Source organism: Talpa europaea (genome assembly GCF_964194135.1).
Source record: "Talpa europaea genome assembly, chromosome: 5".
NCBI lineage: Eukaryota > Metazoa > Chordata > Mammalia > Eulipotyphla > Talpidae > Talpa > Talpa europaea.
This window is the reverse complement of record NC_140071.1, coordinates 105,098,170-105,115,813: the sequence shown is the minus strand read 5'-3', so window position 1 is coordinate 105,115,813 and position 17,644 is coordinate 105,098,170. Positions and strand designations below refer to the sequence as shown.

At 35.4% G+C, this 17,644-nt stretch overlaps 1 protein-coding gene across 1 annotated transcript in view; it reads right to left on the bottom strand.

The window, feature by feature from the left end:
- The window catches only part of UBA6 (ubiquitin like modifier activating enzyme 6), a gene marked incomplete at its 5' end in the record, with an annotated part of 71,847 nt that overhangs the window by 53,101 nt on the left and 1,102 nt on the right, over positions 1-17,644 (bottom strand). The window contains 3 exons of the mRNA XM_084234308.1: positions 464-492; positions 1,305-1,399; positions 15,142-15,204. Of these exons, the coding sequence (XP_084090434.1) occupies positions 464-492; positions 1,305-1,399; positions 15,142-15,204 (187 nt within the window). The remainder of the gene's footprint in view (positions 1-463; positions 493-1,304; positions 1,400-15,141; positions 15,205-17,644) is intronic.

Below are 17,644 nucleotides of genomic sequence, written 5' to 3'. Positions count from 1 at the left end.
GTTAAATTTTGGGGCATGAAAATGGAAATGTGGTTCTGTTTTCGAAAGGTACTCTTATCTTTTAGAACTATATATGAAGATATTTAAGAGTGACATAAGAGGATGCCTGAGATTTACATCAAAATAGTTTGTTGGTTTGGGTATAGTGGGGAATGGGGGTGAGATACATTAAACAAATTTGTCTGTGGGCTAATGTGTGTGGGTTTGGGACTAGGTAAGATTTGTCTATGGGATGGGATTGCAGCTGTGTTGGGTACAGAGTTGTTAAAACTAATCTTTAGTTTTGCATATGCTTTAAATTTACTATAATAAGTTTTTTTAAAAAGAGGAAATTACAGCATTGAATTTGCGACTAAATGGAGAAGCAATAATTAAGCCAAAGTGTAAACAAAATGACAACTACTGATTGGGGGAAGAGGGAAAGACATAATAACAATTCTTACCAAGGACATTTATCACTTACCTTAATCCCTGCAAGAACAAGATTCTTTGCTACAAAAGAAAAAAGAAATTGAAACAGCTTAATGTGTTAGTTATCCAATTTAGATATGTCTTCAAGGAGCTTGATCACATCTCTGACTGAAAATTTTAATTTTTCACTACTCAAGAAATACAAGTTCCTGGGCCTCCCCGGTGGCACAGCAGTTGAGCGTTGGGTTGCGAAGCTGCCCGCAGCCTCTGCGACGCCGGTTCGATCCCCGTCTGCTCCCCGGCCACCGGAGGAGGGTCCCACATGGCGCGTAGACCTCTCCTGCCGCCCCGCTGCTCCCCTCAGCAGTGTACTTCAGTCCTTCTGCCTGCTCTGCTCCCCGCTCTGGCTCTGGCGAATTCTCTCACCCTCCCGCGCTTCTGACTGTACCCAATGCATGTATAAACAAACGAACAAACAAAAATGAATAAGTAAATAAAATATGCCTCTATAAAAAAAAAAAAAGAAATACAAGTTCCTTAGAAAATACAAACAAAATGGAAAAAATGTTATTTTCCACAATCATAATACACTCAGATAATCACTCTTAAAATTTCATTCTTCCAGAATATATAAGTATGCTCCATCATAATGAATGAATGGATAGGGAGAATAACCATTAATGGTTAATAACATTACAAAAAGAGAAACTGATGCTCAAAGAGTCAGTACTGGTTTCTTGTGGAAAAATGTAACAATATAATAAACAGCCTTGCCAAAAGAACCAAAACTGAACCTCATCAAAGTTCTGAAACTAATAAAAATATAAAATGGAGTTAAATTCTTTAAATATTGTTGCTCAAAAAGTCAAATAAAATTATGAAAAATTGCTCACCAATTTCCAAACCAAGACCACCCATACCACTTAAGAAAACATGGGACTTGGCCATCTTCTGCATTGCTGTGTCTCCAAGAACGTACCTCTGTCGACTACATGTAAAACACAATGAAAAATACATAATTATTTCATCAAAATTATATACCCTTTTAATGTTGTTTGCAAACTAATAGTGTGGTAACTAGATTCTTAACCACAGTCTTGATTTGTATTACTTGCACAGTGTTTAAAATTTCTGTATTGACAAATATATGACATATTTTGAAAAATAAGATCTGACACCATGGATCCACATTCCTTCATGACAACAAACAGATATAGTTTCATTAGGAGGTGGCCTGTTAGACAATGAGGACGACTACTTATGATAGACCTGCAACAGTTTCCATTCTGCTCATTACCTCATTGGCAACTACTGGCACTTGAGTATGATCTCCACTTAAGGTATTCACTGTAAACATGATACCTTCTACTGACTTCCTTTTTGGGTAACCATTATATTTTGCAGAGCATCTGAGTCATTTTTGCTGTGATTTGTTTGTGAAGCATATCTTTTAATTTCTAACTGTATGGTTACCTAATTTTTCTACTTATCTTTTGTATTGACTTCTAGCTTAAATGCACTGTAAAAAGACATCATAATCAACACAATTTCACCCTTTAATATCTGAACACTTCTTTGGGCATTTTACATTACAAATGTTCCATGTACTCCTGAAAGAGTATGTACCCTCTAGTTGTTAGATACAACATTGCTTATATGTACAATAGGTACATATTAATAAACATGTTGATAAAACTGGCATCTCCTCTGATTTTTTGGTCTGTTTGTTCTTTTGATTCCTAAAAGCAACATTAAAAAAAAAATACCCCACTAATACTGTAAAATTGTCTGTTCTTTTTTATCAGTACCTGAACAGTCTTGACATATAAAACTAATAGCTTGGAGAATTACGAGTGCTTTAGTAGCAGACATGGTATGGTAACATATATTTGAAGAACTGTGAACCTATTCTCCTAAAACCTATTGATGTTATTAATGAACATTACCCCAGTAATCAGGTAACATAAAAAACAGAAGAATAAAAGCTAACACTTATTGAGTGTTTATTATACAGTTACACATTGCTTTAGTGCTTTACTTGTATAATTCATTAAATCCTCATAAAAATCCTATGAGTTCTGTCATTCCTCCCAGTTTTATAGATAGGAAAACTCAAGCACAGAAAAATGAAATAATTAATAGGTAGTAGAGACAAGATTCAACCCAGGCAGTCTACCTAAGCATCTATACTCTCAACCACTATACAACACAATGTGAAAATCAAGAAAATTATATAATTCTACAAGGTTTACTGGAGAAAAATAATGATCAGTGCCTCTATCCTGAGTTCAACTCCCCCAAAACAACTTCTTTTTTTAGTTATGTCTTCTAATATTTAACTGCTTATTTCTCAATCACATATACGTACTTTTATTTCTTGATTTTTCAGTTTTATATATTACCTGTTAACTCCTGACTAAGAGAATTGAATGATCTTTCTTAAGTACAAACCCGGTCAAATGATTTCTGCTTTAAAAATGCCGACGGTTTCCTACTTCCTTTATGATAAAGTTTATACTCATTAATATTAGTCACAAGACCATGTTCTTAATCTAATCTCTGCTTAACTCTCATGTTATCCTCCTTTGTTACTGCTCCATCAAACTCCATGTTCCAGGAGTACTAAAGGTTTTTAGTTTCTTAAATGTGACATGATCTCTTTGACCAATAAACCTTTTTCTGGATTATTCCTTTCCTCCAAATATTTATCACTGAATAACTGTCTTTCAGGCCTCACTTATAAAATCTTTTCCCATGAGGCCTTCCCTGATACCTCTATCCATTCTAAAGACAGTGTTGAATCACATTTTATGTATGTCCTTAATACCCTCTATTCAATCTATCAGAATACTGATCATAGTGTGTTACCATTTTTTATATCTAATTTTCCTAGGGGATTGCAGATTCCTTAAGGCAGAGTTCAGCATTATTATTATATCCTCAGGGGCCTGCCACATTTGTAGATACACAGAAACAATTCGTTGAATGAATGAAATAAATGGTCTGGCACCCAAGAACAACACCTTTATGTTCCACTAAGCAGAAGACCTGAATTCTTTTCTTCTATATTCACAGTCAGAAAAAACTATGTTAAAAGTATTTTTTCATCTCATGCCCTTCTCATGAATTATTTCTAAGATTACTTATACAAATAACTATGACATAAGTGCCATTACAAAGGACAAAGAGCAAACCGAGACAATAAAATTAAGATACACGAATCAAAGTTTTCTAAAGAACTGTAATCTCAGACCTACTCTCGTCAATCACCTCACATCTATCTTCTCAATGCTTAGCCACGAAGGAAAGGGCACTAATCACATTGTGCTGGGCAACAGGCACTTTGCAATTAATTGACAACTAAATCCCATGAAATTCATACTGTCAGTAAGTAATAAAAATGGGATTTAAAGAGCTGAGAGTATAACTTCAAGTCCACCATTATTACAGTAGAACTGACTCTTTTGAGTAGACCTGTAACATATTGGTTAAATGCATTCAGCGAAAAAGAATGACCAAAGCTGTCTACTCTATTTTTACAGTCTATTGATTAAAGAGTCTCCCTTTTATGAAGGTACAATGTCTCCCTACAGTTTTCACCCACTAATCCTAATTTTACCTCTGTGGGGTCAAAGGAAACTCGTCTAATCCCTCTTCGATGTGACAGCCCTCCAAACATTTGAAGATGGTATTAAGTTTCCAGAATCTTCTTTCTCCAGGCTAACCATCTCCAGTCCCTTAAACAATTCCAAACATGACATTATTGAGTCCTCCTCAACACTCTTAATTACTTTCTTCTGGATGACTTCAATTATCTTCTTCACACATTCATAACCTTATTAAAATATCTATTTCAAGTCAGGTATTGGCACTGTGGAGGGATCATAATAGCAACCACCTCATATGTGTACCATGAGGATTAAATAAAATGAAAACATACTTAGCAGAATGTCTGTGACATGTTACTGCAAGAAATAAAATGAAATAATTCATTATTAAGTACTATATATAAAAGTGGCAGAAACTATGAGACTATTAAACACAGAAAATTATCTCTATCAGTGGAAGTAATGGAAAACTTCACAAATGAGGTTTATCCAAGTTAAATTCCTAAGACTTAACACAGTTAAAAATTAATAATAATGTAAAAAAGGGTAAAGCATTCTAGGCCAGGAAAAAAGAAAACTTTGAAAAGAGCATACAAAAGACACTAATACATACCTAAGACTTCTACTTGCTATGAAGAAGTTATGAGGCCCAGATTTACTTTCTGCCTACCTTAATAATTCACAACTGGACAACATGAATGAAACAACAGATTTCAGACAATGGTCAACAAGCAACTGAGGGTACTAATCTGAGTGAAGAAAAAACAAATGATGTGAAATTTATGATTGCCCTAACAACTTCCAGTGGTTTCTACCACAGGAAGGAAAATGCAAACAAGAGCTGGTTGTCTCCCTGAATTGAAAGGACAGAGCTGTGAATTCAAGGAGGCTAGAATTTGTGAGTAGAGGCACAGAGGGCTAGAGATGGTTCTTCCTCTACTTCTGTTAAGTACAAATCAGCATATGCATATGATGAAACTACCTCAAACAGGTGAAAGAAATACAATGGGTGGAATTAACAACAGATTCAAAACTGCAGGAGTGAACTTGAAGATACAGCAACAAAACTTTCTAGTGAGACACAGAGATTAAAAAGACTTAAATAAATAAGAAAACAAGCGAGCTGTGGGTAACTTCACTTAGTCTAATATACGTGAAATTAGAATTCCTGAAATAAACTGGAGGAATGAAGAAACAATATTTGAAGAAGTAATGGCTAAACGCAGTTAAAATGTCAATATTCCCAAAACTGAAATACAGAGTCAACACAACTGCAAACAAAATTCCAGGATTTTTTTTTTTTCTTTTTAAAGAATTGACAAGCTGATTCTAAAGTATATGCGGAAATTCAAAGAACCCAGAAAAGCCAAACGAATTATGTAAAAAATTCAAAATTGAGAATTACACTGCTAGATTCTAGACACGAAAAAGCCACCGTAATGAAGACAGTGTGGTACTCGAGTAAAAAGAGATGTATGAAACAAAAGATTCCAGAAATAAAGCCACAGCTATATAGCCAACTGAATTCTGCCAAGGTACCCAGAGAATTCAAGAATGGATAATCTTCAACAAATGATGCTGAAACATTAGAGAGTTCTTATATAGACAAAAATTATACATTGGTCCAAACTTCCCTTCATATGCAAAAATTAACTTGAAACAGACCACAGACTCAAATTTAAGAAATTAATACTTTTTAAGAAACTTCAAGTAGGTAACATTAGAGAAAATCTAGTGTTCCTAAATTTTGCAAACATCTTAAAAACGGGACCAAAAAAAGCACAAATTACATATAAGATTGTGCCTTAAAACAATTAAAATTTCTGCTCCAAAATAGTTATAAAACAAGCCACAAACTAGAAGAAAACATCTACAACCACACATTTATGTATCAAATGATTTACATATATATTGTGTGCAGAACTCAACATGACAAATAACCTAACAAAAAAAGAGGTAAAAGATTTATAAAGACATTTTACTGCAGCAGATAGATAGCCATTAGGCTCTGAAAAGATGCTCAAGATCACCAATCATTAGGGACAGGCAAATCAAGATACAATGTAATACCACCACACTTACAGTAGAATGCTAAAATTAAAGACTGACCATACCAGGTGTTAAGTGAACATGAGAGGCAATTTGATCTTTCATACACACTGGTGGGAATGTAAAATTGTATAATCACTTTGGAAAACATTTTGGCAGTTTCTCAAAAAGTCAAAAATACACCCATCATACAAGCCAGCCATTCATCACTAGGTATTTATCCAAGAGTAAATAAAAGCACATGTCTACCCTAAAACCTGCATAATAAATTCTCATGGTAGTCTTATTTGTAATTGCCAAAACCTGGAAATAAATGCTGGCCAAGTGTTAATAAATGGATAAATTATAGTGTAGTCAATATTCAATAGAATACAATTGAATAGAATACAATTCATCAACAAAAAGGAACAAATTACTGTTATGACAATATAAATGAACCTCAAAATGATTAGTCAAAACCGGAAATAAATGTTCATCAATTGTTAATAAATGGTTTAAATGTAGTTTATCCACATAATACAGTAAAAAAGAACAAATTACTTATGACAATATAGATAAATCCCACAATTATTATTCTGAAAGAAATCAAACCCCCAGAAGTGTATATACTTTATGATTCCATTTATGTAAAACTCTGGCAAATGAAAAATTTCTATAAATTTTCGTTTTTGAAATGAAAATAAGCAAAGCAGTGGGGAAATGGGAGCTAGAATGAGAAGGGAGGAAGGTATTGCCAAGGGACACACAAGAAATGTTTGGGTATAATGGATATGTTTATTATCTAAATTTCAATTTTTTTCAGAAGTATAAACACATGTCAAAACATATCAAATTATATTTAAAATATGTACAGTTTACTATACAACAATTATACCCCATTAAATCTTTGAAAAACATATTCATGAGAAACCCCCTCATGGGTCTTCCACACTTCCACAAGTCTTTCTAGGTATGCCTAGAGGGCAAAGTCCTGACTGTCTTGTACATGGGCCACTCCCCAGGGTTGTGTTTGTAGCATGTAATTCTGAAGGATGAAGTTAAGCCTCCCAGACAAAGAGCAGGCCTGCTTGCTATTTGCCATAAAATAATTGATTTTCTCCTTCCTAGCGCCCCACCCCCCCACTAGTTTTAGTGTTCCTTAGATGTGATTTAGTATCCACCTGGACAAGGCATAGGCCCCCTGCAACTTGGCAGCAAAGGGAACCTAATACTATGCTGATGCCTAGTTGCTGTGTCATAAGAAATGAAATATTTTGTCTATCACTCCTAAATCAGCATCCATTAAACAACAGTTGGCCAGCTTTTATTGTAAATAGAGTAAAATCAAATCCTAGTAAAATCAAACATGCAATGCTTGGCAAAATTAAAGAACAGGATTTTGTAGGATAGAGTGGTGAGAAGAGACAGAGACTGACACATAAGATATGGCCCTAACTCAAGGTAAATAAGTAATAGAAACTATTGTTCTCTTAGATCTTATTCTTCATAATTAATTTGCAATTTGTTCATTTTCTCATTAAATATTGAATAAGTAAATGAAAAAAGGAATGAATGAAAGTAAAGATTAGGCTTACAAGTTTAAATAACTTGGCTAAGATCACACACATAAATGGTGAAGGATGATCAAACTGAGCTCTAATACCAAAGTCAGCCAACATGTTATGTTGCAAAAAGGGAGCTTAAGTGGATATTACACAGTTTGACTGCACCAAAGTAGGGAACTATTTAAACACTTAAACTGAGAAGTCATGAGCTCTAAGATAAAATTCAAAAATATCACTTTGGATAAAGTATGGAAGATGGAAAAGCAATAAGAGTGGTTCTAAAAGAAAGAACACTATAATAACTTGATTGAGAAATGAATGAAGTAGATGAGAATGAAAGGCTGTTTAGCAAGAACTGAAAGCATTTAAAAAAACTAATAGAATTTTGAGGATGAGAAATAAGAGAAAAATTTGAGATGACACCAAGTTTCTAGCTTGGGTTACTGAGTGGATGTGGCAGTATTTAATTAAGCTTGGAAAGGTGTTCAATGCTACTTTACAAGTCCAAAACTTTTTATATGGACCGTTTTTTACAAAAAGTCTTTAAGAGTAACATGCTATTTTAAACATATGCTATTATTCTTATTTACACATAAAAAATAACAAGCAGCAAGATGTATTAAATATAGCATATACATCATAAACAATAAAATGACAAATAACCAGTTTCAGTTTATATAAATGTCAGAATTGGGCTGTGAAGATTCACTTCTATTTCCACAGACCATTGTCCCACAATGTTCCTCTAAGCAGGTGTTTTTTGAACATCTTCCTGATTTACATTTCAAGTAGTTTGTATGCATTTAAAAACAAGATGAGTTTGAAAGAAGAAAGCCGCCATAGGAAGAGACCCAGGTATCATTAGCTAAAATCAGATAGTTAAAATCATGGGGATGGATGATACAGAGAAAGAACAGAAAAAAACCTGAAAGGTGGGAACAAGTATTTTGCAGGCAAAGCAAGAGCAGTGTAAGAAAAAGTCTGAGAAGGAAAAGTCAGAATAAAAGCAAACCCCAAAAGTCTGATACCCCAGAACCAGAGAAAAGTTTCCAGAAGTATTCCACTAAAATAACCACAGGTTTTTGATACTATTAAGATTGTATTACACAGACGGGCCTCTCCGGTGGCGCAGCGGTTGAGCGCTGGGTTGCGAAGCTGCCCGCACGCAGCCTCTGCGGCGCTGGTTCGATCCCCGGCTGCTCCCCGGCCACCGGAGGAGGGTCCCACATGGTGTGCAGACCTCTCCTGCCGCCCGCTGCTCCCCTCAGCAGTGTACTTCGGTCCTTCTGCCTGTTCTGCTCCCCGCTCTGGCTCTGGTGAATTCTCTCGCCCTCCCGCGCTTCTGACTGTACCCAGTGCATGTATAAACCAAACAAACAAATAATAAATAAATAAATAAGGCATGCCTCTAGAAAATTAAAAAAATTAAAAATAAGATTGTATTACAGAGATTCAAGAATGCTGTGATTGTTTTTGATATTCATCCCTTCTTCACACAGTGATCTCTACACAGAAACCTATATGCAAGGAACACAGATCACCACAGTACCATTTATTATTATCTAAATGAGCCCTAATATCCTCCAGAGGAAAGCTCTAGAGTTAGAAAGCCAATGCTGGGGTCCTAAATTGGGACTCATTCATATCTTCAGATAAATCTTGGGGTCAGTACGTTTAAGCACATCTCCAGAGGGCAAGAAAGAAATGGTTAAATCTATAGAATTGGCTTGAATCTAACTCACCCAACAACTTATAGACAATAAAGACGAAAATAAACAGAGAGGTGATACAGAATACTGTCAGAAGTGGTTATCCCTCAAGAAAAAATTCCTCAAAACCCTCTTTTTATTGTAAGAAAATTAAAAAACAAAAAATGAAATTCAGAATGACACTTTGTTCGACTAGGTACTGAAATTATTTAAAAAATATTTCCTACCTAAATATAAACGTACACAAAACAATTAGAAACATATTAATAGTCAAAATTTGTAGATTTTGGGCCTCCCCTGGTGGTGCAGTGGTTGAGCACTGGGCAGCCTCTGTAGCACCAGTTTGATCCCCGGCCACCGGCAAGGGTCCCACATAGCGCCACAGACCTCTCCTGTCATGCCCGCTGCTCCCCTCAGCAGTGTATTTTGTCAGTCTGCCTGTTCTGTTCCCTCTTCTGGCTCTGGTGAATTCTCTCACCCTCCTGTGCTTCTGACTATACCCCCAGTGCTTGTATAAATAAATTTAAAAAAAAAAATCTTAAAAAAAAATTTGTAGATTTAAAGTTAGTTTTTATAGGAAAGTCTAACTGCTCAAAAGTAATTATAACCTGAGAGTTACTTTTATATGGGAAAGCCTGCATATCGAGTATTTTTTTTAAAGATTTATTTATGCGAGTATTTTTTTTTTTAAAGATTTATTTATTTATGTATACAAGAACAGGCCAGAGGTGCTGGAGTGGGGGCGGGGTTGGTGTGAGAGGATTCACCAGAGACAGAGTGGGGAACAGAACAGGCAGACTGACTGAAGTACACTGTTGAGGGGAGCAGTGGGCAAGTCAGGAGAGGGCTGCTGCGCCATGTGGGTTGCTTCCTGGCTGGCCAGGGATCGAACTCGTTCTGCAAAGGCTGTGGATTGCTTCAGAGGTTGTGTCTTAACACCTTGCGCCACCAGGCAGGCTCCATATCGAGTAAGTATTAACCAAATTTCAATTATGGTATTTAGGAGGAAATAAATAATATTTCAAATACCAAAAATAATTTTGACTATTAATATGTTTCTAAAATGTTACACTTTCTCTTTAACTTTTAGGTAAAAATGAATTTACATGCGATCTAGTCTGTTAAAAAGATACTTACTTGCTCAAAATGCCCTAGTTCCAGAGAAAAGAGAAACTGTTTTTCTATCCTTTCCATATGTAAAAAAAAAAAACAAACCTTACTGTAGCAGTGTAATTCCAGACACCAGCAGAGGATAATGCTTGATACTGGTTTCTGCTTCTCAATGAAATGTGAAAGTATCTTCTTAATATCAGTAACTCATAGTGTTTGTAGCATATGCACCTTTTTCAGACTTTTCTGTCATATCTTTTGATTTCTAGTTTTGGTTTCTGGCCAGTCTCTGCATTGCCAATCATCTAGGCTGCCACACCCAAGTTAATCTTAATCCTTTTGTCTTGCTCTAGTCATTCAATAATCCTCTAAGGATAATTTAGAATTAGATAATATACTATGGTCCTTGATTTTGGGAAGCTCATAGTCTGAGACAGCTAAGCAAATACTGTGAGACAATGCAATGAGATCTTTAATATTTAATAGCAACAAGAATGATGTGCTTCAGGACTGAGCAGAAAGGAACAGAAGTAATTCAGGAAAGATATCAGAATAGATATTTGGGTCTTAAAAGTTAAATCCCCGGCTGCTCCCCGGCCACCGGAGGAGGGTCCCACATGGCGCGCAGACCTCTCCTGCTGCCCGCTGCTCCCCTCAGCAGTGTACTTGGGTCCTTCTGCCTGCTCTGGTCCCCGCTCTGGCTCTGGTGAATTCTCTCACCCTCCAGAGCTTCTGACTGTACCCAGTGCATGTATAAACAAAACAAACAAACAAACAAATAAATAAATAAAACATGCCTCTATTTAAAAAAAAAAAAAAGTTAAATAGAAAATGCTTTTAAGCACCAAAAGGTGTTCTAGGAAAAGACAACTGAACTATAAAGGTATAAACTGTGCATGGTAAGAAAGTAGCCTAGTATGGTCATTATATTTAGAGGAAAAGGTAATTTGGGGTTTAACAAATGGTGTCAAGAAAACGATTTCTGTGTGCAGATGACAAAATCGTATCTTTATCTTACACTACACAAAATCAACTGAAAATAAGTTAAAGACTTGTACATTAAAACCTGAAACTATAAAACTCCTAAAAGAAAGCAGGGGAAAAGCTTCTGTACACCTTGACAAGCACTTCCTGTATATGAAAAAGCACAGGCAAGGAAAAAAAAAGCAAGCAAAACTTTTTCAAATTTAAAAGCTTCTGTACAGTAAAGAAAACAGTATCAAGTGAAAAGGCAACTTATGAATTAGGAAAAAGTATTTATAAACCATTACACTGATAAGGGGTTATTATCCAAAAGATAACATAAAAATCCCAAACAACCCAAGTAAAAAGTGATTAAGGACAAAAATAGACATTTCTTAAAGGTAACTAACATATAAATGGCCAACAGGTATATAAAAAGGTGGTTAACATCATTAATCAGCAGCAGCAAAAAAAAAACCACAGTAAAATTATCACCACATACTTGTTAGGATGACCATATTTGAAAACAAAAAGCAAAAACCTTCCAGAAAATAACAAGTGATGAATTCTTGTACACTGTCATTGGAAATGTAAAGCCACGCAGTTGCAGTGAAAAACAGTATAAACATACCTCAAATAATTAAAAACAGAACCTTGTGATCCAATAAATCCCACCTCTGGGCTTTTATCCAAGAGAAATGAAAATATGATTTTAAAGAGATATTTGCACTCCTTCATTCATTGCAGCATTATTTACAATAGCCAATAGGTGGAACCACCAAAATGTTTCCTGACTAATAAAAAAAATGTGATATGTATGTGTGTGCATATACATATATATTTACATTCACACACACACACAAAGACATAGACACTGAAATATTATTCAGCTTTAAAGAAGAAGGAAATTCTATCATAAGTTAGGGTGTGAAATAAATCTTGAGAACACTTTAAGTGAAATAAGCCAATCATAGGAGGGGAAGAACTGTATGATTTCATTTACATGTGGTATCTAAAGCAATCAAACTCCTAGCATCAGAAAGTAGAATGGTGGTTGCCAGGGGAGAAATGAGATGCTGTTGCATAACAGGTATAGTTTCATCACTCGTTCAATATGAAAAACATTTTACAGATCTGCTGTACAAATGTGTATACAGTTTACAATATTGCCCAATACACTTAAATTTTTAATTGTGTTTTACCACAATTAAAAAAAAACAACATAAGTTGAGGTCATATTATGAAATAACCCTGTTATATTAAAATACTTAGATTTGTATCATAAAGCAAAATGGTCAGAACTGTGGTTGTGTGAAAGACAACTTCTGTAAACTATTTTTATTTTACTCTATCTTCATCCGGCTTACTACAGTATCCATTTCCCTTAAGCTGGTAAAGGGTTAAGGATTCTCTTTTCACGCCATTTCCCTAAGAAAATCACTGTCTGAAGTCCTGAATCTAATGAAAGTTCCCACAAAACATCATACATTTAAAAATTTTTTAAAATTTCATGAGGGCCTCCCCAAAGGCGCAGCTGGGTTGCGAAGCTGCCCACAGCCTCTGCAGCGCCGGTTCGATCCCCGGCCACCGGGTGAGGGTTCCACTTGGTGCGCAGACCTCCCCTGCCGCCCACTGCTCCCCTCAGCAGTGTACTTCATCAGTCTGCCTGCTCTGCTCTCCCCTCTGGCTCTGGGGGATTCTCTCACCCTCCTGTGCTTCTGACTGTACCCAGTGCTTGTATAAGTAAATAAAATAAATCTTTAAAAAAAAAAAATTATCTCATGAGTTTTCAGGTTCAGTCACTAATAGTAAAAAAACCACAAGTCAGTAAAAATAATTTTTAAAATCTAAGAAAATCAAAGCTATTATTTTGATGTGGGAATTTCACATTTTGGCCTTTGTAATAAATTTATCTTTTGCATTTTAATAGTTTTTTGATTTTGCACTCACTTTGACAAATTCATAGGAAAGATATTGAAATTTAAATAATCACATTGGTAAACAAACAAGATGTAACAAACCATGCATTCAAAGTGCAAACAAATGCATCAAAAGATAATCTCTATCAGGAAAAAGAAAGGGCTTACCTCTGATCATAACAGAACTGCTATATCCTGTTACTTTCAAAGAAGCAAACTGTAGTCTACTTATAAAGAACTGCAAATAATCTCTAGTTTACTGAAAATTGTGTTCATTAATTAGCCATTACTGGTTAGCAGGATATAAAAACAATTCACAAAGATTCTAACTAAATAATGAATAAAAATTACCCAACGCTATCTCAAGGAGCTGCCAACTATAATCCTAATAATATAACTGAAAGGACATTAACGGCATCATAATTATACCTGAAGAGTCCAAACTTAAGGTGACTTTTGAGTGTATTTATCAGGACTCCATATGTTAAGCAAGTTAAATTCCGTCTTTCATCACCTTTTCTAGGTGTATAGCACAAAACATTGAAATCAACACACCAAGTCCCAATAAAGTGTTGAAAACTGGCTGCAATCCACATAAAAAAATAAAAAGAGGAATTCAAAATACATAATGAAGGGCCTCCCCGGTGGCGCAGCGGTTGAGCGCTGGGTTGCGAAGCTGCCCGCGGCCTCTGTGCCGCCGGTTTGATCCCCAGCTGCTCCCGAGCCACCGCAGGAGGGTCCCACATGGCGCGCAGACCTCTCCTGCCGTCCGCTGCTCCCCTCAGCAGTGTACTTCCGTCCTTCTGCCTGCTCTGCTCCCCGCTCTGGCTCTGGTGAATTCTCTCACCCTCCCACGCTTCTGACTGTACCCAGTGCTTGTATAAAACAAACAAACAAACAAATAAAGCATGCCTCTATAAAAAAAAAATTTAAAAAAAAAACAAACAAAATACATAATGAAACAATCTTTCCAAATTCTACCTACAATAGAATGTATTTTTATGATTATATATAGAGAAAATTTAAACACATTCTAAGACTGTACTATCTTCTGGTGTGCATGTATACACCGGTAGAGCTTTGAACCTACAACTCATTGAGCAGACACTAGACTAAATTGGAAAAAAAATTCTTTTTTTTAATGATTATTTATATTAATTTTTTATTTTTTACATCATTGTTCATTTTTAAACAACATTTCCTCCCTCCCACCCACTCAGGTGTAGTACCCATAGAGTTGGAAAAAAATATTCTAAGGTGTGATAGTATTTTTAATTTCTCTTTCATTTTGTAAAGAATATTTTGATTTTATCAAAAAATATGGTAAAAAATGTCACACTAAATTCCACTTAACAGCTCTTCAATCACATGCTTCTTCACTGTCTCTCTCTCTCTCTCTCTCTCTCTATATATATATATATATATACAGCAAACATGTAATATTATTAATGATTATACTGATGTAAACATTCTCTAGATGTTACTGTACAACTAAAACAAGTGAAATGGATTGTTTTTCAAAAGAAACATATTATCAGAGCATAAAGTATTCTTGCCCCAATAGAACAGGTATATTTTTCAGTGGAGAACAAAATCATTCTTTGTTATATTTCCTAAACCTAAAGCAGTTGAGATTTAAATATTATTCAAGCTTTTGGACTTAGGGGGAAAAAATCACAGACATCCTTATTTTAACTTGAAAGGAACTCTGAAGATATACTTACAATATTCTGCATAGATATAATTAAAGGTCTTCTTCAAAAAGAACACTCCATTAATTGAGAACAATGAATGGGGGAAATAAGTTTCAGCTTCCATAAGTTCTTACCTGTATAAAGCATCATCAATCTCCACCGATTCTGTTGACATGATGGGTAAATTTGTATTTGTACTGAAAAATAAAACATAACTTATTAGGACAAACCTGGTTACTGGATATTCACATTTTATAATGTACTACTTAATTATACATGGGATCAAACTTACCAGTTACGAAAAGAGGTTTTATTATCTGCCACTTTTAGATTTTAAAAATAGGTCAAAATTAAATTCACTGACTCTCCACTCTGTATGTATTATAAATAGCTATTTTATTGTCAGGTGTTGTTATATCATTGTTTTATATATTCTCATATATTTTAGCAATTTTGTTGTAGTTGCCCATAAATTTTCTCTAATATAAACATTCTCCCTAGATAGTCATTCTGTCCACAGAAATCACCATATACTGTGACGATATTTAAACTTATTTCTCCAAGTTTGATTTTACACCTGACTGCCAGATTTTTACACATCTGCAAAAACAATCTCTCTCCTGTGTCTAATTTGTAGCACAAACATAACAAGTGCAAAATAAAATTTCCCTTGCTTAATCTATCTTACCCAGTCTTTCCCAACTCCATTTCTGGTAGCACTATTTACCTAGTTGCTCATGCCAAAAATCTGGGAGTCTTCTTGCAAAATTCAGTCAACTAATTTTCTCCATCTGTGAGACCATCAAGATATCTCAAATCTGATCACTTCTTATAACTTCAACTAGTAAAATGTCAGGTCAAACCATCACAGTTCATCTGAAATACTTCCAAGGCTTCCTATTTCTACTCTCGCCCTTCCCCTTCAGTTTATTCTCTATTAAATAGCCTAAGTCTTTTAAAATGTAGTCAGACATAACTCCCTTAGAATTCCTAACTCCACTGAATTCCCTTTACTCTCAGAATAAAATCAAACACCTTACCATGCTTAAAAGGGTCCACATGCTGACTCCCAATTACCTCTCCAATATTAAATCCCACCTCTCTTCCTCTTGCTCACAATTTTCACACTGGTTTGCTTTTCAAAAAGATAAGTTTGCTATCATTTCAAAGTTTTTTATACTCACTCTTCTCTCTGCTTAGAATGTTCTTCCTTTGTATAACTAAGTAGCTGACTCCCATGATTTAAGTCTCTCTTAACATGTTGCTGCACAAAAAATTACCATTCCTGATCACCATCAATGGAATGGTTCCTCTATGTCAATCCCTAAGTTATTAACCTGCTGTATTTTCTTCTTCAATCACTAATCATTAACTGTTTACTGTCTGCCTTCTTCTATAGAATATATGACCCATTAATGCCATTATGAATTCACTACTGTAGGGCCTCCCTGATGGCGCAAGGGTTTAAGACACAACCTATGAAGCTAACCACAGCCACTGCAGCACGAGTTCGATCCCCGGCCAGGGAGAAACCCACATGGCTCAGCAGACCTCTCCTGACTTGCCTGGTGCTCCCCTCAGCAGTGTATTTCAGACATTCCTCCTGTTCTGTTCCCCGCTCTGTCTCTGGTGAATCCTTTCATCCCCTCCCCCCCCCACCTCTGGCCTGTACCCCAGTTCTTGTATGCATAAATAAATAAATCCTTAAAAAATTCACTACTGTAATGCACATATCTGGCAGTATCTGACAATTAGTAATGAAAACAATTAACACTATGGCACACATTGCCTTAAGTGTTTTAGATGGGATAACTCAGAATCCTTACAACAAACTTATGAGATAGGTAGACACTTTTAGCATCGCCACTAAACAGAGTAAAAAACGAAGGCCAAGAAAGGTTAACTTAAATAATCTGACAAGTCAGAGCAGAGTCAAGCTCTGAATCCAGGCAATCTGAGTTCTTAGCCACAATGCCATGCTGCCATTTATAGTAGGCATAAATTATACAACCAAAAATTATCTCTTGAATGAATTTAAAAAATAAAGATGGACATACTATTGAAACAAGATATACTTACAGAGATGTATCATTTACATCAGCTCATCCCATTTTTTTTTTCATATCATGGTATACAAAGAAAAATGATAAACACTGGGAAACAGATGGCTCATGGGCAGAGGGAACCAGTTTGGGGCACTTGAACTTGAGCCACTGTCACAGCCAAGATCAAAATGATCTTAACAAAAGTATAATCCATTCTAGATTCTAGGAATCTCTAATTATCATTTACATGATTTTCTAAAAGCAATGTGACAGTATGAAAATCAGTTTTGGAATTCAATTTCCTAGACATGGTAAACACTGATTGGTATCATCAAATGGTATCAGCTTTGAGTTAATTAAATGTACAATTACTACAAAATACTCCTGACTACAGTTATGAAAGCAACTACAAAACAGCCATGTCTAAGAGATCACTTATCTAATAAACACATACCTATATCCTGTTTTGGCATTGTAACAATATGTGAAAACAAGCAAAATTTCTTAGTTTTCTTATCCCCACTACACGTTCATTTGTTATCTATTTGCAAGGAAGGCAGCAGCCTAGTGGGTAATGCCTTTTTAAAAAAAA